At 43.5% G+C, this 24,842-nt stretch overlaps 1 protein-coding gene across 6 annotated transcripts in view; it reads right to left on the bottom strand.

The window, feature by feature from the left end:
- The window catches only part of madd (MAP-kinase activating death domain), a 275,897-nt gene that overhangs the window by 115,322 nt on the left and 135,733 nt on the right, over positions 1-24,842 (bottom strand). For all 6 annotated transcript variants that reach the window (XM_072272112.1, XM_072272113.1, XM_072272114.1 and 3 more), the window contains one exon: positions 5,048-5,187. In XM_072272112.1, coding sequence (XP_072128213.1) covers positions 5,048-5,187 — 140 coding nt within the window. The remainder of the gene's footprint in view (positions 1-5,047; positions 5,188-24,842) is intronic.

The following is a 24,842-nucleotide window of genomic DNA, read 5'->3' as shown; positions in this document are numbered from 1 at the left end:
GTACTTAATAGATAGGGGAACAAACAAGAGATTCTGTGAACTTGCAAGAGACTCCCAGATGCCAGAGCCAGGGCGCCCAAACCACAACATTCTAAAGGAGGAGAGTGAGCAGTAAGAAGTCACGGTACATATTGGTACCAATAATATACGTAAGAAAAGGAATGAAGTCCTGAAGAGAGAACATGGGAAGCTAGGTTGGAAGCTGAAAAGCAGGACCTCAAGGGGAGTAATCTCTGGATTGCTACCAGTGCCACGCACCAGTGTGTATAACAATAGCATGATTTGGCAGATGAACAGGATGGAGTTACGACAGCACTAGAGAGCAGTTTCTTCAAGCCGCGGAAATAGCTCAATTTCTACCTTTAATGTCTCTTTTCTTTCCCCCTTTCCAAGGTTCTATCAATCCCTTGACCTGCAGCTGCACTCAAACTGCAGTTCTTTGTGATGATGGAATTTGCTCCTGGGGCTCACCAACTGGCTGTTTACGATATCCCGATAGCGGGGTCTAGAAGACAAGCATGCCTTTGGGGTTCGGGGTTCGAGGCTTTGCGGCACTCTAGATGACTCAATTCTATGCTGGCGCCACAGACTGAAGCATCGTGGGAGAAAATGAAATATCGGGAACAGTGGATCAACTGTCAGAGGTCTCTGTATTTGGCAAACTGTTCGTTCTCTCTCTCTCTCTCTCTCTCTCTCATTGGTAGGGGAGTTTGCAGCTGATTCTGGAATAGGAGAATGCAGAAAAAACGACATGGCAGACTGTAAATCAGCAAGTTGTATGTTTTTGTTGGTCTCTTGCTGTGTGACACCTGTCTGACCCTTTATTAGGGAGAGAGACAGCCTGTGGCATGTCAAATTGGTCTGACTAGTTTTTCTTTGTTCTGCAGATTATGGTCTCTCTCTTTGTGGCTTTGCTATTGCTTTCTTGGTGGGTGCTGATGCTTTTTTGATGAAATAAGTGGAGGGGGGGAAGATGGGGAGGGTTGATGCTTTACAGCTACTTGTGCATGGGAGGGGGTCAAAGGGGGCTTTGGGGTTCTCACATTTTTATGTCATTCAGTCTTTGGGTATTCTTCTATTTTCATGGATGTCTGTGAAGACCAGGAATCTCAGGGTGTACGTTGTATACATTCTCTGATATTAAATGGAACTGTTGAATGTGCGGCTGAGGAATTGGGGTTCGTAGATCATTGGGACCTTATGGGGAAAGTATGACCTGTACAAAAAGGATGGGTAACAACTGAACTCAAGGCAGACCAATATCTTTGTGGGCAGGCTTGCTAGAGCTGTTGGACAGGGACTGGGAACCAGAGTGATAAATCAAAGGATGAGGTTGTCGGTATACAAGTAAATGCAGCATCTACAGAGGCTACAAGGAAGCTGAAAGGGAAAAATTGCAGTCCGTGGGATCGGTGTCATTGAAGTGGCTATTTCAATGTAAATAGCATCAGGAACAAGGAAAATGAACTTAGAACATTGGCCAGTACAAGGAACTACGACATTGTGGTTATTACAGGGACTTGGCTATCATAAGGGCAAGAATGGCTGCTACTTGTTCCAAGGTTTAGATGTTTCAAAAGGTAAAAAGAGGTAGAGGAAAGCCATGGCTCATCAGGGACAAGTATCACAGCTGTAGAAAGGGAGGATGTCTGGATGAAAGTCATAATCAAGAAGGGAGCAATCACTCTATTGGGAGTATTCTATAGATGACCCACAATCCCAATAGCAACACAGACAGTGAGGGGCAGATCAAGAGGAAGATTCTGGAAAGGTGCAAAGCAATAAGACGGCTCATGTCTTGGGTGACATCAGCTTCTCTAATATTGACTGGCACCTCCTAAGGTTCAGATGGAGTAGAATTTGTTAGGTGCATAGGCTGGCCCACTAAAAGATAGGAGAGGATAGTCTTACTGGATCTGGTGCTAGGCATTGAACCAGGTCAGGAGTCAGATCTCTTGGTGGGTAAGCATCTTGGAAACAATTACGATAGCCTTGGATAAAGATAAGAGCAGACAGTATGGGGAAGTATTTAAATGAGGGAAGTGAAATGGGGCAGGAACTTGGGAGTGCTAATTGGGAATGGATATGCTCAGGGAAATACACAATGGAAATCTGGAGGTCATTAGGGAGCACTTGTGTGGGCTTTGTCTACCTTTATCCCATTGAGGCAGGGGAAGGAAGGTAGGGTGAAGGAACCATGATTGACAAGAGATGTAGAACATCTAGTCAAGATGAAGAAAGAAGCTTACTTAAGGTTTAGGAAGCAAGGATCAGACATAGCTCTAGATTGCTACAAAGTAGCCAGGAAGGAGCTAAGAAATGTCCTTGGGAGAGCTAGAAGAGGCATTGAAAAGGCCTTGGCAGGTAGGATGAAAGAAAGGCCCAAGGCGTTCTACATGTATGTGAAGAGGAAGAGGGTGGTTAAGGATAGAAAACATGCCTGGAGTTGGAGGACGTAGGGGAGGATCCTTAATAAATATTTTGCTTCAGTATTCACCAGTGAAAGGGACCTTGACATTTGTGAGAACAACACCAACAGGCTGATTTGCTAGAACGTGTTGACATTGAGAAAGAATACGTGCTTAATCTTTTGGAAAACATCACAACAGTTAAGTCCCCTAGGGCCAGAAAAGATGTACCCCAGTTATTACAGGACGCAAGGGAAGAAATTATTGCAGCTTTGCTTCCTCATCTGCCACAGTAGTACCTGATGATTGGAGGATGGCAAATGTTATTCCTTTGCTCAAAAGAGAGTAGAGATAACCATGGGAATTATAGACCAGTGAGTCTTACTTCATTGGAGAAGATTCTTAGAGACAAAATTTATGGGCATTTGGCGAAGCATAGTCTGATTAGGAACAGGCAGCAAGGCTTTGTGAGGGGCAGGTCATGCCTCATGAGCTTGGGGATGTAACAAAGCACATTCATGAAGGTAGAACAGTGGATGTGGTTTATATAGATTTTAGTAAGGCATTTGATGAGATTCCCTATGGCAGTCTCATTGTCATTGGAGAGAGTCCAGAGGAGGTTCACAAGGATGATTTCAGGAATGAAGGGGTTAACATTCAAGGAGCATTAGGTAGCTTTGAGCCTTTACTCATTGGAATTTAGAAAAGAATGTGGGAGGATCTCATTGAAATCTACTGAATGTTGAAAGGACTAGATAAGGTGGATGTGGAGCGGATGTTTCCTCTGGTGGAGGTATCCAGAACTAGAGGGCACAGCCTCAAAATTGAGGGGCAACCTTTTAGAACAGAGGTAAGGAGGATTTTTTTTAAATCAGTGGTGAATCTGTGGAACCTTGGGTTCCACCATCATGAATCTTTCAAACTTGTCATGCAAGTTGATAGGGTTGTTCAGAAGCATATGATGTGTTGGCCTTCATTAGCCAGGAGATTAAGTTCAAGAGGCAAGAGGTAATGTTGTAGCTCTATACAACTCTGGTTAGACCACACTGGGAATATTGTGTTTAGTTCTGAATAGAATAGGAATAAGAATAGGAAGGATGTAGAAGCTTTAGCGAGGGTGCAAAGGAGATTTACCAGGACACTACCTGGATTAGAAAGCAAATCTTATGAGAATAGGTTAAGCAAGCTAAGGCTTTTCTCTTTGGAGAAAAGGAGGATCAGACTTGACTTGATAGAGGTGTACAAGATGATTACGGGGCATAGATCCAGTGGACAGCCAGATTTTTTCTTAGGGTGGAAATTGCTCATGTGTGAGACAGGCAAAAATTTTAAGGTGATTGGAGGACAGTATGGGGGGAAATTTGAGTGGCAAGTTGTTTTTTAAACAGAGTGGTGGGTGCTTAGAATGCACTGCTAGGGTGGTGGTAGAGCCAGACACATTAGGGGCATTTAAGAAACTCTTAGATAGGCCATGGACAAAAGAAAAATGGAGGGTCATTTAGGAGGGAAGGGTTAGATTAGTATTAGAGTAGGTTAAAATGTTGACACAACATCGTAGGCCGAAGTGCCTGTACTGTGCTCCAATGTTCTATGTTTTACGATTTCTGAAATGAGGGGGGTGGTCCCATGGGAAGAAACTGATCAGATGTCTGAAGGTTAAAAGGAACAAGGGGCAATTTCAGTGAAGCACAGAAGCTGCTCAAATGGCTGGACGGGTACAGAGAGGCTGCTTTTCCCATCTGGTGCCTGAAGGTTTAAGACTGAGTTGAGTTATGAATCTTTGGAATTGTCAGTCAATCTGTATATTCAAGACAGAGATTAATGGGTCTTTCAGGACTGGGAAAATCAAGAGATATGGGAAACCACCAGAAATGTGGCTTAAGAGTCTGCACCTGATCCCATTTCTAATTATTTTACCTGAACTTCAGAGACCATAATGCAACACACTTTTTCTTCAACGCCTTTAAACTCACATACACAAACAAATGTACACACATAATTTAACAAAACATTAATTCTTCTACAATGAAACTCCAATAATTACTACAGAACCTTCTCATGTTAAAGAAAGAGTCCGTTCCTGTTAACTGTTCATAACCTGGAAAAGTTGGCAAGTCAGAAATGTAGCTTCAGAATTGAGTTCCTATGTAGCAAAAGTTGCTTGCAGAAATCAGCAAATACATCACACTGGGTTTACACAAATCAGGCATTCATAAGCTGGGAAAGACCTCATCAAATTGTTCAGAGATGCTGCCGAGTTGATATCTGGCTCGTCAGAAAGTTAGTTCCAACCATCTCTTTAAATGCAATCAGGACCTGTTTCCTACACTCCCTTTATGCACAATGTGTTCACCAGAAAACTTATCTGTTAAAAATACGTTGAAATAAGAGTAATATCCAAAAGTTCATAAATTGTGTCAATCTGGCACGAAAATCCCAAGGGTTATTGGGCATCCATTCCCTAATCAATAATGCAAGTATTAGAGGACCAAGTGACCAGGACAAAAGTCATGAGAGACCACCTTCACACAGACTAGGCATACTAGATTGACAAGCTAATGGGACAAATGAAATGGGATGTATTCAAAGCCAACTCTTCTCAACATTCCAAACCAATACCAAAGTACGTAAGCACTTACTGGCAAATGACATAAATCCTCCAAAGCCTTCACTGCTGTTGTTGGAGATGGTCGAGTTTGGGGAGCTTGCCCTTGAGTCTGATTCCACTTCAGAGTCGCTCGGGAGTTTCAGACTGTTGGGGCGAAGTGGCTTCAGGGGCCTGGAACATTAATACATGGCAAAATACTTATTTCCTCAAGATACAAAAGGCCAGTCTATTACATCTCAGGGTAATCCTATCAATTCCACTGCCCCACTTATTTTCCTGCAACCAATTCATTCTTATCCCAATTCTACATTAGCAGCAATTTAAAGTGGCCATTTAACCTACCAAACAGCACAACTTTGGGATGTAGGGGAAAACCAACACATTTGGGTGAAACGTAGGCAGAGACAGAAAACTGAAGCTGTCTCACACATAGCACCCAAGGTCAAGGTCTGGAATCTCTGGAGCCGAGGCAGCTACACCAGCTGTTGTGCCACTACGCGACCTTGTGTGGAAGAACCTTACTTACCTACTATTTTGCATATTCTCCATTATCTTCTAATACATTTGGAAAATGGAGACCAGAACTGTGCACTAAACCTGTCAGCCATCCTTGCCATAGAGGGAGTACAAAGAAGGTTCACCAGATTGATTCCTGGAATGGCAGGACTTTCATATGAAGGAAGACTGGATGAACTGGGCTTGTACTCGTTGGAATTTAGAAGATTGAGGGGGGATCTGATTGAAACGTATAAGATCCTAAAGGGATTGGACAGGCTAGATGCAGGAAGATTGTTCCCGATGTTGGGGAAGTCCAGAACGAGGGGCCACAGTTTGAGGATAGAGGGGAAGCCTTTTAGGACCGAGATTAGGAAAAACTTCTTCACACAGAGAATGGTGAATCTGTGGAATTCTCTGCCACAGGAAACAGTTGAGGCCAGTTCATTGGCTATATTTAAGAGGGAGTTAGATATGGCCCTTGTGGCTACGGGGGTCAGGGGGTATGGAGGGAAGGCTGGGGCGGTGTTCTGAGTTGGATGATCAGCCATGATCATAATAAATGGCGGTGCAGGCTCGAAGGGCCGAATGGCCTACTCCTGCACCTATTTTCTATGTTTCTATGTTTCTATATCTCCATCATCATTGGCTTTCAATACCAGTGTTCTGGAAAGGAATTTTTATTGTTGGGTTGTTTATCATGGCCACATTAACATACACCACTGAATTTATTATTTTTTTTTACATCCGTATCCCAAATCCAAGTGCAAGACATCAAATTAGCAGCTCAAGCAGCAGCTGTGGGAGGGAAAGGAAATATGCAGGATCTCGAACTAACATCAACTTGACAGAATGGAAAGACGAGACAGCCAGTCCATCTCAGTAGGCTTTTAAGATTAGGCTGTCCATCCCAGCACATCTGTCAGGAAATCTGGCTTCATGTCCTCTGTGCAAGTTGGAGCCCCTCTCTATTCTCACCCTTCCCCCTCCCTCCAAACAGAACAGTTCTCCTAATTCTCAACTCTTATCCAACTAGCTTCTGCATCCTTCATCATTTTTGGCCTGTGACTCCAAATTCCCCATATCCCTCTACTTAGACCCTTACCATTCAAGTATATAGACCCTTTAATCTTTTTATCAAAATACACTATCTCACATACACATGGAAATTAATTTGATTAGAAATTTGCCTAATTCACAGCTTTCTTCAAGGATGACGAAAATAATTAAACGCCTGAAAGACTCAAGTTTCTTCAATTCTCAACACGCAGATCCTCTCCCCATTATCCATTTTGCCTCTCTACGCCCCAGGTATTTTGTTTCCCTGCCACAATTAATAAGTGAGTTTCTCTTATTCCACGGCTCAGCTGTGATCCTACCCCTGCTTCTCACCATGTTGAGATGAAACAGCTGCTCTGTTTGAAGATTCATGCAAGATGTGATCACAGTGTTATGGAAAACAGTTTTCCTTCTGTACCCTGGAGTATTCAATGTTACATTGCATGCAGTACATTTACAGGCTGAAAAAGATGGTTTTTCCTGCTCCATAAAAGAGTAAGCAAGCAGCAAACCATATCCTAATATAATTGCAACAGTTGTCACAGTGGGCTAAGCCAACCTTTCCTATAATGTATCACCTTACCTCAACTATATTTACTGTCATAGGATCTTAACTCTACCAAGAACCATAGTGTCAAACATCATCAAGATGCATCAGGAATTCAATTTAGGTGTTTTTTTTTTAAAAAGTGTGACAAAATGGAACTGCAGTACATACAAAACAAAATTGTGATAAATAATTACAATTAGAAGGCAAATAGTAAAATATATGATTACACAGTTCCCTGAGTAATTGCACACATTTAAAATCAGTGAACTTAATGGTGATTTCACTGTGCCATGCATAATCCATGCCTTCCCCATAGAAATGATTCACATATACTATAATAACAAGGTGCAAAATTGGCAAAGGAGATTGGGTCTAAAATACAAGAACAAACCATCACTGTGCTTCTTAACTGAGCTTGCTAGGGAGCCCAATGGAATCAAGGTACCTGAATTTAACCACAATAATTAAGGTGTCATTCTTCTGGCCATTTCAAATCAGTGTTATAATAAGAAGTTATCATTAAACTTTATCAGAATCAGGTTTAATATAACTGGCACATGTCCATAAACCATAAACTATCTGAGCAAAATTAGGCCATTTGACAATTGAATCCACTCCACCATTTCATCATGGCTGATCCATTTTTCCTCTCAGCCCCAATCTTCTGCCTTCTCCGCCCCGACCCATCAACAATCTATCAACCTCTACCTTAAATACACAAAGACGGCCTCCACAGCTGCCTGTGGCAACAAACTCCAGTGTTCACCACTCTCTGGCTAAAGAAATAACTTCTCACCTCCTTTCTAAAACAATGCTTCCTCTATTCTGAAGCTCTGTCCACTGGTCTTAGCCTCTCCCACCACAGTAAACATCCTCTCCACATCCACTCTATCAAGGCCTTTCACTACTTGAAAGGTTTCAATTAGGTCACCCCACATCATCCTGAATTCAAATGAATACAGGCCAAGAGTCACCAAACACTCTTCAAATGACAAGCCATTCAATCTTTGAATCATTTTCGTGAACCTCCTTTGAACCCTCTCCAGTTTCAGCACATTCTTTCTAAGATGGGGCCCAAAATTGCTCATAATACTCCAAGTGAGGCCTCACCAATGCTTTATAAAGTCTCAACATTACAATCTTGCTTTTATATCCTAGTTCTTTTGAAATGAATGGTGACATTGCATTTGCCTACCTCACCACAGACTCAACTCGCAAATTAACCTTTAGGAAATCCTGCACATGGATTCCCAAGTCCCTTTGCACCTCAGCTTTTTGTACTTTCTCTCCATTTAGAAAATAGTCTACTCTTTCATTTCTTCTACTGAAGTGTATGACCATACACTTCCCGACACTGTATTCCACATGTCACTTCTTTGCCCATTCCCCTAATCTGTCTGTTCTTCTATAGCCTCTCTACTTCCTCAAAACTACCTGTGTCTCCACCTATCTTCATACCAACTGCAAACTTTGCAATAAGGCCATCAATTCCATCATCCAAATTATTGAAATACAAAGTAAAAAGAATCGGTTCTATCACAGACCCCTGTGGAACACCACTAGTCACCAACAGCCAAGCAGAAAAGGAACCTTCTATTCCCACTCTTTGCCTCCTGCCAATCAGCCATTGATTTATCCATGCTAGAATATTTCCTGTAATACCATGGACTCATAGCTTGTTAAGCAGCTTCATGTGTTGCACCTTGACAAAGGTCTTCTGAAAACCCAAATACACATCAACCAATTCTCCTTTGTCTTTCCTGCTTGTTACTTCTTCAAAGAATTCCAACAGATCTGTCAGATAAAGTTTTCTCTTGAGGAAACCATGCTGACTTCGGTCTACTTTATCATGTGCATCCAAGTACCCTGAGAACTCATTCCTAATCATCGACTCCAACATCTTCCCAATCACTGAGGTCAGACTAACTGGCCTACAGTTTTCTTTCTTCTGCCTCTTTCCCTTCTTGAAGAGTGTTGTGACATTTGCAATTTTCCAGTCTTTCGGAACTACTCCAGAATCTAGTGATTCTTGAAAGATCATTACTAATGCCTCCACAATCTCTTCAGCCACCACTTTCAGAATCCTGGGGTGGGCACCATCTGGACCAGGTGACTTATCTATCTTCAGCCCTTTCAATTTTCCAGTGCAGTACCAACCTGATTTCCCAATCTACCTGCATATTGAAATCCCCCATGACTGTTGTAACATTGCCTTTTTGGCATGAATTTTCTATCCCCACAAATGTAGACCACAACCTTACTACTCTTTTGGGATCTGTCTACAACTCCCAATTAGGATGTTGTAACTTTTGCAGTTCCTTAGCTCTATCCACAATTATTCAACACCTTCCAACCCTATGTCACCCCTTTCTAATGATTTGATTTCATTTTTTACCAACAGAGAAACACCACTCCCTCTGCCTTCCTGCCTGTCCTTTCAATATAATGTGTATCCTTGGACATTAAGCTCCCAGCTATAATCTTCTTTCAGCCATGATTCAGTGATGCCTGCATCATACATGACAATCTACAACTGCGTTACAAGTTCATCTACCTTATTCTATAAACTGCACACATTCAAATGTAACACCTTCAGTGCTATATTCACCCTTTTTGATTTTGCCTGCCTTTTATGTAGCAACTAATCCTGTTGCCTGCAATTTTACCCTGTCAACATGTTGCCTCTGTTTGTAAACCAGTTACCTCATCTTTAGCACTGTCATCCGCCTTTCCTATGATACTTCTTGCATTGAAATATACACACCTCAGGACACCAGTTGCACCATGCTCAACCGTTTGATTCCGAACTTTGTCAGAGGACTTACCGACATCTGCCTCCACAACCTCTCCACTAACTGTTCTGGCACTCTGGTTCCCATTCCCCTGCAACTCTACTTTAAACCCCACCGTGCAGCATTAACAAACCTTCCTTTTTGGATATTAGTTTCCCTTCCAGGTGCAAACCATTCATTCTGTACAAGTCCCACCTTCCCTGGAAGAGGGCCCAATGATCCAAAACCCTATGCTCTCCCCCCTACACCAACTCCTTAGCCATATATTAAACTGTACAATCTTTCTAGTTCTGACCTCACCAGCATGTGGCACAGGTAGCAATCCTGAGATCACAACCCTGGAGTTCCTGCCCTTTAACTTAGCACCTAACCCCCCTGAACTCCCTATGCAGAATCTTGTCACTCATCCTATCCATCTCATTGGTACCAATATAGACAACAACTTATGGCTGTTCACCCTTTCACATAAGAATGTTGAGGACTTGATCTGAGCTGTCCCGGGCCCTGGCATCCAGGAGGTAACATACCATCTGGGAATCTCTTCCTCACCCAGAGAACCTCCTGTCCATTCCTCTAACAAACAAATCCTCTGTCACCACAATATCACCCCTTCAGCCTCTCGAATGATCTAGAGTTCATCCACTTCCAGCTCCAATTCCTTAACGTGGAATGTTAGAAGGTGCAGCTGGATCCACTTCTCACTGTTGTAGTTGTCAGGGACACTGAGGTCTCCCTGCCTTCCCACATCCTGCAAGAGCATTCCACTGTCCTGTCTGGCATCTTTATTGTCCCTGTTGAGCAGATATAAAGAAGGGAAGGAGAAAATTTAAAAAAAACTTAATCTTGAGCTTTTCTTTGATTTGTCTGACTGAAACCTCGAAGAGTAAAGCCTCAAGATCACCAACAAGATCACCATTTTCTATGGTTTTCTAACTCTAACTTTGTCCACTCCTACACAGTCACTGCAATGATGGTCATGTACTTGCCCATTTAGTTTGCTCTTGTCTGGTCAAAGCTCTATTTCACTGAAGCAACCCATTGCTCCTTTTTCTACTCCAGCAGCAGACTTGTGTGAGATCCTCACCTCTCAAAACTTCTGGTTTCCAGCTTGGTCGCTGGTCAAAGTTGTGAACTTTGTTAACAAGGCAGCAATAGTACAATGCAATGCATGATAAATATAGACAAAAATAAATACATGAATTACAGTAAGTATACATATATTAAATAGTTAACTTAAAAACAGTAGTACAAAAGCAGAAGTAATAAAAAAAAAGTGAGGTAGTGTTCATGGGTTCAATGTTCCATTTAGAAAGAGGGCAAGAGGGGAAGAATCTGTTTCTGAATCGCGGAGTATGTGCCTCCAGGTTTCTGTAGCTCCTTCCTAATGGGTGGTAACAATGCGTTCTGGGTGATGGAGGACTTTAATCATGGACCTGAGGCACTGCTCCTTGAAGATGTCTTGGATACTACTGAGGTTAGTACCCATGATGGAGCTGACTAACTTTACAACTTCCCATAGTTCCTTTCATTCCTATACAGTAGCCCCTCCTCCCCACACCAGATATTGATGTAGCCTGTCAGGATGCTCTGACATCTGTAAATGTTTTCGAGTGTTTTAGGTGACAAACCAAATCTCTTCAAACTCCTGATGAAATACAGCTGCTGTCTTGCCTTCTTTATAGTTGCATCAATATATTGGGACCAGGTTAGATCCTCAGAGATATTGACAGCTAGAAACTTGAAATTGCTCACTCTCTCCACTTCTGATGCCTCCATGACAGGTTCGAGTTCCCTCATCATACCCTTTCTGAAGTCTACAATCAGTGCTTTGGTCTTACTGACATTCAGCACAAGGCTGTTGCTACGAAACTACTCAACTAGCTGGTGACTCTCGCTCCTGTACGTCCTCCCGTCTCTATCTGAGATCCTGTCAACAATGGTTGTATCATCAGCAAATTTATTGATGGTATTTGAGTTATGCCTAGCCACACAGTCAAGGGTATAGACAGAGTACAGCAGTGGGCTAAGCACACATCCCTGAGGAGATGTTAAACCAATCCACACAGATTGTGGTCTTCTGGTCAGGAAGTCGAGGATCCAATTGCAGAGTGAGGTAGCGAGGCCCAGGTTCCATAGTTTCTCAATCAGGACTATAGGAATAATGGGGTTAAACGCTGACCTACAGTCAATGAACAGCATTCTGACATGGGCGTTTGTATTGTCCAGGTGATTTAAGGCCGTGTGAAGAGCCATTGAGATTGCATCTGCCGCAGACCTATTGTGGCAATAGGCAAATTGCAGAGGGTTCAGGCAGGCAAATTAAAAAAAAATTCAAGGAAATCAGGCAAAATCAAAATCAAGTTCAACCAATATACTGGCGTACTATCTGCACAGTAATGTCTACATTGGAAAAAGAGGATCTGAAAGATGTTTATTTACTTATATATTGAGATACAGCATGGAATAGGCCCTTCCGGTCCTTCGAGCCACACTGCCCAGCAATCCCTGATTTAATCTTAGCCTAATTATCGACAATCTATAATGACAAATTAACCTACCAACCAGTATGTCCTTGGACTGCAGGGGGAAACAAGGTCACCTGGAGGAAACCCACATGGTCACAGGAAGTGGCAGTGTGCAAAACTTAAATTTCCAGGCTCCAAATCAAAGGTTATCTCAAAATATTAAAGTAGAAGACAACATGCCTGCCTGTCCACCTTCACCAGAATAAAACACAGGTGAGATTCTCTCTGGTTGGCAAGATGTAATAAATTATGTGCTAAGGGGATAAGTCCTGGGCACTCAATCTTCTACAATTTGTATAAATTACAAGGATTTAGCTACCAAAGGTATACAGTAACTGTTAAATTTGCTGATGACACAAATTTAGGCAGGAATGTTTAGAACGATATTGAAAGTCTGTTAGTGTGCAGGTCTGACAAATGGAGAATAATGTGGGAAAATGTGAAATTATCTAGTTTGCTGGAATAAAAATCATAGTATTTTTAAGCAGCGAATAATTTCAAAACTCTGCAATGCACAAGAATGTAGGAGTAGTTATAGTATCCTGGTACAACATGTTAGGGAAGCTAATGAACTAAAATGGAGATTATGCTTCAGTTACATAGAAAATTTGTGAGAATATTGTGGAGTTCTGCAATGCAGTGTATTGCGTCTCTCAATCAAAGATGTTAATGTACTGGAATCACATACCGCCAAAGGCAGGTTTTGAACTGGCACTCAAAGAACCGAGTGCTGTGATCAGCATACAAGAAAGAGCTTAACCCGATGCCTTTCAACTCATTACCAAAAACTTCAAAAACAGAAATCTCTACCTAATTATCATTAACATACAACCTGCAGCACCAGGGGTGCCGACCATTGCTATACTACAATTAGGAATGCCAACCATTCCATGCTTAGACTGCAATTAAGGAAATCTGATCATTTGGTTGTTCTCCTCCTACCTATACAGACAGAGACTAAACAGCAAGGCTCCAGAGGTAAGGACAGCAAAGAGGTGGTCATGGGAGGCAGAGGAGTAGCTATAGGATTACTTTGAGTCGGTGGACTGGGCGATGTTCAAGGACTCAGAGGATCTAATGAATACACCAAAGCTGTCATGGACATTATGAAAATAGTCATAGGTGAGTGTGTCCCCAAAAAAACATTCATAGTCTTCCTGAACCAGAAGCCCTGAACAACCATGACATCTGCAACCCACTAAGGGCATTCAGATCTGGAGAGCAAGTAAAAGTAAAATAAATCTATGTTTCTATGTTTTCTATGATTCTAAAACCCCTAGAGCAAGGGGTATGGAGTGGAGTATGTTAGGTGTGTTCAGGAAGGTTTCTTGACACAATATGTAGATAAGCCTACAAGAGGAGAGGCTGCACTTGCATTGGGAAATGAACCTGGTCAGGTGTCAGATCTCTCAGTGAGAGAGCATTTTGGAGAGAGATAGGAACAGACAAGTTAGAAAAGTGTTTAATTGGAGTAAGGGGAATTATGAGGCTATCAGGCAGGAAAATGGAAGCTTAAATTGGAAACAGATGTTCACAGGGAAAAGCATGGAAGAAATGTGGCAAATGTTCAGGGGATATTTGCGTGGAGTTCCAATGAGACAGGGAAGTTATGGTAGGGTACAGGAACCATGGTGTACAAAGCCTGTAATGAATCTAGTCAAGAAGAAAAGAAAAGCCTATAAAAGGTTCAGAGAGCTAGGTAATGTTAGAGATCTAGAAGATTATAAGGCTAATAGGAAGGAGCTTAAGGAAGAAATTAGGAGAGCCAGAAGGGGCCACGAGAAGGCCTTGACGGGCAGGATTAAGGAAAACCCCAAGGCATTCTGCAAGTATGTGAAGAGCAAGAGGATAAGATGTTAAAGAATAGGACCTATCAAGTGTGACAGTGGGAAAGTATGTATGGAACCAGAGGAAATAGCAGAGGTAGTTAATGAATACTTTACTTCAGTATTCAATATGGAAAAGGATCTTGGTGATTGTAGTGATAACTTGCAACAGACTGAAAAGCTTGAGCATGTAGGTATTAAGAAAGAGAACGTGCTGGAGCTTTTCGAAAGCATCAACTTGGACGAGTTACCAGGACTGGATAAGATGTACCCCAGACTACTGTGGGAGGCGAGGGAGGAGATTGCCAATCTTTGCATCATCAATGGGGACAGGACAGGTTCCGGAGGATTGGAGGGTTGCGGATGTTGTTCCTTTATTCAAGATAGGGAGTAGAGATAGCCCAGGAAATTATAGACCAATGAGTCTTACCTCAGTGGTTGGTAAGTTGATGGAGGAGATCCTGAGAGGCAGGATTTATGAACATTTGGAGAGGTATAATATGATTAGGAATAGTTAACATGGCTTTGTTAAGGGCAGGCATGCCTTATGAGCCTGATTGAATTTTTTGAGGATGTGACTAAACACATTGAATGTGAATTGATGAAGGAAGAGCAGTAGATGTAGCGTACATGGATTTCAGCAAGGCATTTGATAAGGTACCCCATGCAAGGCTTATTGAGAAAGTAAAGAGGTATGGGATCCAAGGGGACATTGCTTTATGGATCCACAACTGGCTTGCCCACAGAAGGCAAAGAGTGGTTGTAGAGGGGTCATATTCTGCATGGTCAAATATGATAGAATATAGTATTAATGGTAAGACTCTTGGCAGTGTGGAGGATAAGAGGGATCTTGGGGTCCAAGTCCATAGGACGCTCAAAGCAGCTGCGCAGGTTGACTCTGTGGTTAAGAAGGTGTACGGTGTATTCGCCTTCATCAACCGTGGAATTGAATTTAGGAGCTGAGAGGTGATGTTGCAGCTTTATAGGACCCTGGTCAGACCCCACTTGGAGTACTGTGCTCGATTCTGGTCGCCTCACTGCAGGAAGGATGTGGAAGCCATAGAAAGGGTGCAGAGGAGATTTACAAGGATGTTGCCTGGACTGGGGAGCATGCCTTATGAGAATAGGTTGAGTGAACTCCGCCATTTCTCCTTGGAGTGACGGAGGATGAGAGGTGACCTGATAGAGGTATATAAGATGATGACAGGCATTGATTGTGTGGACAGGCAGAGGCTTTTTCCCAGGGCTGAAATGGTTGCTACAGGGGACACAGGTTTAAGGTGCTAGGGAGCAGGTACAGAAGAGATGTCAGGGGTAAGTTTTTTCACTCAGAGAGTGGTGAGTGTGTGGAATGAGCTGCCGGCGGGAGAGGAGGATGCCATAGGGTCTTTTAAGAGACTTTTGGATAGGTACATGGAGCTTAGAAAAATAGAGGGCTATAGGTAGGCCTAGTAATTTCTAAGGTAGGGACATGTTCAGCACAAATTTGTGGGCCGAAGGACCTGTATTGTGCTGTAGGTTTTCTATGTTTCTAAAATACTAGAGGTCCAGATATGAACTCCAGAAAGCCATCTCACATACAAGGAGGCAATTCCATACCAAGCCTGAATCACTGAAAGATGCTATTTAGCTATGGCAGGGCTTGAATGCCATCACCTCCTACAAAGTGAAACCATGTAACAGGGGTGACAACAAGGCTTTGTTCCCAGATGAGCTCCATGTCTTTTATGCTTTCTTTGAACGTCAAAACATGGAGGAACCTTCACAAAATCTTACAGCACCACTGACTGTGTGATTTTAGTCTCTGAGGCAGATGTGAGTGTATCCTTCAGAAGAAAACCCACAGAAAGCGTCAAGCCTAGACGGGGTACCTTGCATTTGCCCTACAAAGGTGCAGCACCTCACATTTATCTGATTTAAACTCTATCTGCCATTTCTCAGCCCATATCTGCAACTAGTCTATATTGTGCTATATTCTTTGCCAGTCTTCTACACTATCCACAATCCCACCTATCTTGATATTATCCACAAATTTACTAACCCACCCATCTACATTTTCATCTGTCATTTATATACATCAGAAATAGCATAAGTCCCAACACAGATCACTGTAGAACTTCACTAATTACAGAACTCCAGTTTGAGTAAGTTCCTTCAACCACTATCTTCTGTCTTCTAAGGCTACGTCTACACTACGCCGGATAATTTTGAAAACGAAGCTTTTTCTCTTCGTTTTGACCCTCCGTCCACACTAAAGCAGCGTTTTCATCCCCCAAAAACGAAAATTTTCAGAAACAGTCTTTAGAGTGAATAAATTTGAAAATGCCTAATATCCATTGTAGTGTGTATGGGGTAAATGGAGAGATTTAAAAACGCTGTCATGACAACACCACAACAACAATGCTTCTTCTGCTTCTGCTTGGTACTGCGCAAGCACTGCCGTACAGCTGTTATAACGCGCAGTTGGTGTGAATGGCGTGACAATTAAATTGTAAAGTGAGCTTTTTTGACTACAGTATTTAAAAACGCTGTCATGATGTGCCGGAAAAGATGGCCGCAGCGCGGCATTTCGTGTTTTCTTGAACGCAACTCCCCACATAACCTAACAATTTCAGAACAGACGGCAACAAGACTGAAACCAGAAGAATTAGAAATGTACTCACCAAATACTTCAACCCATAGTTTACTGAATAGATAAGTATACTCACTTTGCCCCGTTTTCTGTCCTTGCTTGTATGAAGGTGGTTTACCTATTTATGCAAGTACTTCTCTGACAATAGATGTGTAACAGCCTAATGTTACATTGTATGGAAATACAAGATAACACTGATGCAGACATGTTTTATACATTCAACAAGGAGCTTTATTAATGCAACACAGTTAGTCAGTTTTTCAATGTTCGGTGTCAGCCTGGTGATACTGTCTGTGAACTCCCTGTCATTTGCCTCCATACGCTCCAGTATTTGTTTTTTTTTGTTTTAAGTCCTCCTGCGCGAGAGCCAAGAGCAATTCCTTTTGAAGTTTTTCTGCTCTGTAACTGGACAAACGTGCACTAGGTATACCATTTCCTCTTCACTTGTTTTGTGTGTGCCCTGCGCTTGCCCAGTAGAGGAGATTCGCCCAAATATCCGTGTTAGTGTGGACAGAGATATTTTGAAAAACGCTTAGTGTGTACGCCTGTCGTTTTTACTCGAAACCGGCGTTTTCAAAATTATCCGGCGTAGTGTGGACGTAGCCTAAGTGCAAGTCAATTCTGAATTCAAACAGCCAATTTGCCACATGCATCTTAATTACCTGGATTAGCCTTCTATGACAGACTTTGTCAAACACTTTACTAAAATCCATGCAGATGGAATTCACTGCTTTATCCTCATCAATCTCTTTCACCACCTTGTCAAAAAACTCAATCAAGTTGGTAAGGCACGACCTGCCACGCACAAAGCCATGCTGGCTCTCCCTAATTAGGCCACGGGTTTCCAAATGCTGGTACATCCTATCCCTACAAATTTTCTCCAATAATTTCCCTAGAACTGATGCGAAACTCACCAGTCTATAGTTCCCAGGATTTTCGATTGCTCCCTTCTGAAATAGAGGTCTAACATTAGCCACTTTCCAGTCCTCCAGAACCTTACCTGTTGCTAGCAACGACACAAAGATACTGGTCAAGGGCTCAGCAATCTCGTCTCTTGCCTCCTTCAATAACCTGGAGAAAATTCCATCAGACCCTGGGAACTTATCCTCCTTAATACTCCTTAGGAGGCCCAACAGTCCCTCCTCCTTGACCTCTAAACATACTAAGGTATTTTTACACTCAGTACTGATCTCCTGGCCCTCCATATTCTTTTCCTTGGTAAGTACCTCACTCACATCCTGCATCCAAGCAAATGTTCTCCCCTTTATCCTTGAGTGGTCCCACCCTCTAACCTAGTTATCCTTTTATTCTTGATATATGTATAGAATGCCTTAATCCTACTTGCCAAGGACTTTTCATGGCCCCTCCTGGCTTTCCTAATTCCCTTCTTTAGTTCTTTCCGGGCTTCTTTATCTTCCTCATGCTTCGTATGAGCCTGACTTCCGAAGTTTTACATACTTTCCCTTTTTCTTCTCGATTAAATTCATCACCTCCCTGGACATCAAAGGTTCTCTCATCTTTCCATCCCTGTGCTTCATTCTAACAGGAACATATCATCCTGTATTCTCTGCAATTGATCTTTAACAACCTTCCCAGTGTTTGATGTGATCTTGCCAAAGAAAAGTGTCCCCAATTAACACTTATTTCCTGCCTAATACCCTCATAATTTTCCCTATTCCAATTTAAACTCTCCCACAAGGACCATATTGATATCTATCCTGAAAGATAAGGAGTGTGGTCACTGTTCCCTAACCGTTCATCTAATGTAAGGTCAGTCACCAGCCCAAGCTCACTACCAGGTCCAGGTCTAGTACAGCTCTTCCTCTTGTTGCACCGTCCACATACTGATTTAAGAAATCTTCCTGGACACACTTAACAAATTCAGCCCTATCTAAACACCTTACATTAAGTAGGTAACACACACAGAATGCTGAAGGATCTCAGCAGGTCAGGCAGCATCTATAGAAAAGAATACAGTTGATGTTTTGGGCCAAGCCCCTTCAGCAGGACTGGAGAAAAAAAAGATGAGGAGTAGAGTTAGAAAGCTACACTAAGAAAGTCCCAGTTTATATTAGGGAAGTTGAAATCCCTCATGACAACAGCCCTATTATTTTTACACTTTACCTTAATCTGATTACATACATGCTCCTCAATGTCCCAGAGGCTATTCGGGGTTCTGCAGTACAATCCCATCAATGTGATTGCACCCTTGGTATTCCTGAGCTCCACCCAAATGGACTCGGTGTCTAAGGGCATCTGTGGTATTGTCCCTGATTAGTAGTACAACTCCACGCATTCTTTTCTAAACTTCAAAAACCTGGACACGAATCACTCATTCCTGCCCCTATCAAACAAGTTTCAGTTACAACTACAACATCCATGCAGTGAGCTCATCACCCTTCCCAATAATACTCCTACAGTAAAATATACACACTTCAAACTATCCAACCCATCATAACTGTTATTTCGATGTTGCCTTTGAATACTTCTCCTGACATCTATCTTCTGGTCTAATCCTTCCCTTACTGACTTGGGGATTCAGCTCCCAGCCCCCTGCACAACTAGTTTAGACTCCCCCGAGTAGCACAGTCATAGCCATGGTCATAGTCATATTTTATTGATCCCGGGGAAAATTGGTTTTCGTTACAGTTGCACCATAAATAATTAAATAGTAATAAAACCATAAATAATTAATAGTAATATGTAAATTATGCCAGGAAATAAGTCCAGGACCAGCCTATTGGCTCAGGGTGTCTGACACTCCCAAGGGAGGAGTTGTAAAGTTTGATGGCCACAGGCAGGAATGACTTCCTATGACGCCCTGCGTTGCATCTTGGTGGAGTGAGTCTCTGGCTGAATGTACTCCTGTGCCCAACCAGTCCATTATGTAGTGGATGGGAGACATTGTCCAAGATGGCATGCAACTTGGACAGCATCTTCTTTTCAGACACCACCGTCAGAGAGTCCAGTTCCATCCCCACAACATCACTGGCCTTACAAATGAGTTTGTTGATTCTGTTGGTGTCTGCTACCCTCAGCCTGCTGCCCCAGCACACAACAGCAAACAAGATAGCACTGGCCACCACAGACTCGTAGAACATCCTCAGCATCGTCCAGCAGATGTTAAAAGACCTCAGTCTCCTCAGGAAACAGAGACGGCTCTTACCCTTCCTGTAGACAGCCTCAGTGTTCTTTGACCAGTACAGTTCATTGTCAATTCAGCCAGCCCAGATATTTGTAATCCTCCACTATGTCCACACTGACCCCCTGGATGGAAACAGGGGTCACCTGAGGGTCTACCACCAGCTCCTCAGTCTTTTTCACATTAAGCTGCAGATAATTCTGCTCACACCATGTGACAAAGTTTCCTGCTGTAGCCCTGTACTCAGCCTCATCTCCCTTGCTGATGCATCCAACTATGGCAGAGTCATCAGAAAACTTCTGAAGATGACAAGACTCTGTGCAGTAGTTGAAGTCCGAGGTGTAAATGGTGAAGAGAAAGGGAGACAAGACAGTCCCCTGTGGAGCCCCAGTGCTGCTGATCACTCTGTCAGACACAGTGTTGCAAGCGCACGTACTGTGGTCTGCCAGTCAGGTAATCAAGAATCCATGACACCAGGAAAGCATCCACCTGCATCGCTGTCAGCTTCTCCTCCAGCAGAGCAGGGCGGATGGTGTTGAACGCACTGGAGAAGTCAAAAAACATGACCCTTACAGTGCTCACTGGCTTGTCCAGGTGGGCGTAGACACGGTTCAGCAGGTAGACGATGGCATCCTCAACTCCTAGTCGGGACTGGTAGGCGAACTGGAGGGGATCTAAGTGTGGCCCGACCATAGGCCGGAGCAGCTCCAGAACAAGACTCTCCAGGGTCTTCATGATGTGGGAGGTCAATGCCACCGGTCTGTAGTCACTGAGGCCGCTGGGGCGCGGTGTCTTCGGCACAGGGACAAGGCAGGACGTCTTCCACAGCACAGGAACCCTCCGGAGCCTCAAGCTCAGGTTGAAGACATGGCGAAGTATTCCATATAGCTGAGGGGCACAGGCTTTGAGCACCCTGGTACTGACACCATCCAGTCCTGCAGCCTTGCTTGGGTTGAGACGTTTCAGCTGTCTTCTCACCTGTTCAGCTGTGAAGCCCACCGTGGTGGTTTCGTGTGGGGAAGGGGTATAGTCATGACAGCAGGGTGGGGGACTGTGAGAAGGGGTAGGAGGGGAGAGTGGAATACGTGTTGGTTGGGGGCTGACAACAGATGACTCATGTGGGGGATGGGCAGGGGCCACAATATCAAATCAGGCTGAGGGTAGCAGACACCAACAGAACCAACAAAACAGGTTAAGTTCGTTGGCCCTGTCCACATTGCCTTCAGCTCCTCTGTTGCTAGCTTGCCGGAACCCAGTGATGGTCCTCATCCCCCTCCAGAACTCTCTCATGTTGTTCTGCTGGAGTTTCCACTCAAGCTTCCTCCTGTACCTGGCTTTAGCCTCCCTGATCCTGGCTTTCAGGTCCCTCTGTATTGCCCTCAGCTCCTCCCTATTTCCATCTCTAAACGTCCTCTTTTTAGCGTTCAGGATGTCCTTAATGTCCTTTGTTACCCATGGCTTGTTATTTGAATAACAAAGGACAGTTCTTGTCGGAACATTGCAGTCCACACAGAAGTTGATGTAAACAGTGATGCACTCTGTGAGCCCATCAATATCCTCTCCATGTGGCTCACAGAGTGCTTGCCAGCAAACCCTGGCCAGGCAAACTGGTTTCCCTCCTGTTGAGGTGCAACCCATCCCTCTTGCACAGGACACCCCTTCCACAGAAAAGGTTCCAATGATCCAAGAACTTGAAACCCTGCCCTTTATACCATCTCAGCAGCCACTCAATCATACATGCACTAGCCAATGACACAGGGAGTAATCTGGAGATTACAACCTTGGAGGTCCTTCTCTTCAGCCTCTTTCCTAATATACTCACTGTGTAGGACCTCGTTCCTTTTTCTGCCTATGTCACTGGTGCCAATATGCACCACAACCTTTGGCTGTACCCCTTTCACCTTGAGAATATCCTGTAACTGCTCTGATAAATCATGGATCCCAGCACTCAGGAGGCAACACATCATCCTGGTGTCACTTTTATGGCCACAGAATCTTCTTTCTGTTCCCCTAACTATTGAGTCCCCTATAACTACTACACTGCTTGACTTTACCCTTCCCTGCCGACCGAGACTCACAGCTGGCTGCAGCATCACCAGCCTGGCAACTGCCGCCATGATGTGATGGGTCACCACCCACCCGCACCACCCCCAGCAGTATCCTAAAGAGTATCCTTGTTGCTGAGGGGAATAGCCACAATGGAACCCTGCACTGACTTCTTAATCCCCTTACCTCTCCTGGTGGTCACCCATCTACTGTCTGAAGCCTGTACTCTGGGTGTGACTGCCTCTTCAAAAGTCTTGTCTATAATATCTTCGGTCTCCCGAATGATCCTGAATACTTCCAACTCCAGCTCCAACTCTTGATCCAGTCAGTCAGGTGCTGAATTTGGGTGCACTTCCAGGAGATGTAGTCATCAGGGAAACTTGCTGGTAACCCAAATTCCCACATCTGACAGGAGAAGCATTCCATTCTGACTACCCTATACCAAAAAACGAAAGGGCTTGCCTCTTCTTAACTGTGCTGGAGTGTGCTAAGCCAAAGCCTGCACACTCTATCACTGGCACACTCTGGCAATGGCCACTCTGAATAATGGTGTCCACTTGAGCCTACCCACCTTTTATTTGTAGATGAGGTTAGGCCTGACACAGACACTTTCTGTGCCTACGCAATCCAAAATGACTGGCCTTGTCCGAATCTGCTCTTTTTATCCTTTCTCCCAACTTCCATGGGACTCTACTCTGCTATATACTCAGGCGAATAAAGCTCTCAAATACACCAGCACAGCACCTTTAAACAAACAAAAGGTACAGTAAGAAAGGGAAGAGGGGAGGCCTCCAAATGACTGAAACGTAAGGGAATGAAACTTCCTCTACCTGGCATCTTGTTAGCAGATGTACAGTCACACATGAGAACAAGATTGAGGACCTAAGGGCAAGATTGCTGTGTCGGAGGGAAATGAGAAATTGCTGTGTTTTGTGTTTCAAGGAGATATGGCTCACTCTGGACACGCCAGATAAGTCACGACGACCCAAGGACTTCTTAATACACAGGATGGATCTGACTGCTGATTCAAAGAAGGCAAATGGTGGGGGGTCTGTGGCTCACGATATACTCTTTGTAATGCTTGGACATTGCGAACTTGTCTTGTTCCTCCGACCTGGAACATCTAACGATTAAGTGCTGACTGCTCTCCTTACCCAGGGAAAGCAACTCCACAATCGTGACTGCAGATTACATACTGCAGGCATTATGCAGGCACTTGAGATATTGAATGATGCCGACAGCAAACAAGAAACAATCTATCCCCACCACATTTCGAATCATTGTCATGGACTTCTTGTTTGATGGAACCTTTGCCCAATAATCATCAATATATAATTATAATTGTATATGCACCAGGAGTCTCAACATACTCAAGCTCTACCATACTATGATTAGGAATGCATACCGTTCCATCCCAAGACCACATTTCAGGAAATCTAATCACTTGACTATCCTTCACCTATTTGCATACAGGCAGAAGCTAAACAGCAAGGATGAGAGAAAAGGACAACAAAGAGGAGGTCAAAGGAGGCACAGGAACAGCTACGGGCTAGCTTCAAGTACTGGACCGTGTTCAAGGAGTCATCAGAAGATTTGAATGAATACACCATGGCTGTCACTGTCGAGACCAGTGTGCCCACACAAAATCATTCAGTCTTTCCCAAACAGAAGCCCTGGATGAACTTCAAGATGTGCAACCTGCTGAGGGCCTGATCAGTGATATTTAGGTCTGATAACCAAGAAAGATATAAGAAGTCCAGGTATAATCTCTGGAATGCCATCTCACATGTGAAGTGGCAATTCCAGACCAAATGAATCACTGAAGAATATACGACAGTTGTGGCAGCGCTTGAAGACTATTACAAAATACGAAGTAAAACTAAGTACAGTAGGTAACAAGGCAATGGTCCCAAATGAACTTAATCCCTTCTATGCTCACTTTGACCATCAAAACATGGAGGGACCTTCACAACCTCCCAAAGCACCCAATGACCATGTGATTTCAGTCTCTGAGGTCGATGTGAGTGCACTCTTCAGGAGGATGAGCTAACGGAGAGCACCAGCCCAGATGGGGTCCCTGGCCAAGGACATAAGTCTTGTGCTGATCATCTGGCTGGTGTGTTCACCAATATCTTTAACCTCTCACTTTGGCATTCTGAGGTATCCACCTGCTTCAAACAGACTTCAGATATACAAGCAACCAAGAAGAACGTGGCAACCTGCCTCAACAACTATCGTCCAGTAGCACTTATAATCCACTGATGAAATACTTTGAGAGGTTGGTGAGGAAATATATCCACTCCTGTCCGAGAAGTGAATTGGACCCAATTCAATTTGCCTAGAGTCACAACAGTCAACAGCAGATAGCTCTTCACTCAATCTTGGAATATCTGGACAGAGAAGGTGCATACATTATAATGCTCTTCATTGACTACAGCTCGGCATTCAATACCATTATCCCTCAAAACTTATCAATAAGCTTCAAGACTGTGGCCTCAATACCTCCTTGTGCAACTGTGTCCTCGATATCCTCACTTACAGACCCTAGTCTGTTTAGATTGGCAACATCTCCTCCACAATCTCCATCAGCACAGGTGCACCACAAGGCCTATGCTTAGCCCCCTGCTCTACTCACTTGATACTTAAGACTGAGGCCAAGGACAGCTCTAAAGATATATTCAAGTTTGGTGAAACACCACTGTCGTTGGTCAAATCAAAGCTGGTGATGAATCAGCATATAGGAGGGAGACTGAAAATCT

This window comes from Mobula birostris, chromosome 11, assembly GCF_030028105.1.
Source record: "Mobula birostris isolate sMobBir1 chromosome 11, sMobBir1.hap1, whole genome shotgun sequence".
Lineage (NCBI taxonomy): Eukaryota > Metazoa > Chordata > Chondrichthyes > Myliobatiformes > Myliobatidae > Mobula > Mobula birostris.
The sequence above is the reverse complement of the archived record's forward strand: the minus strand, read 5'-3'. Positions and strand labels throughout refer to the sequence as shown.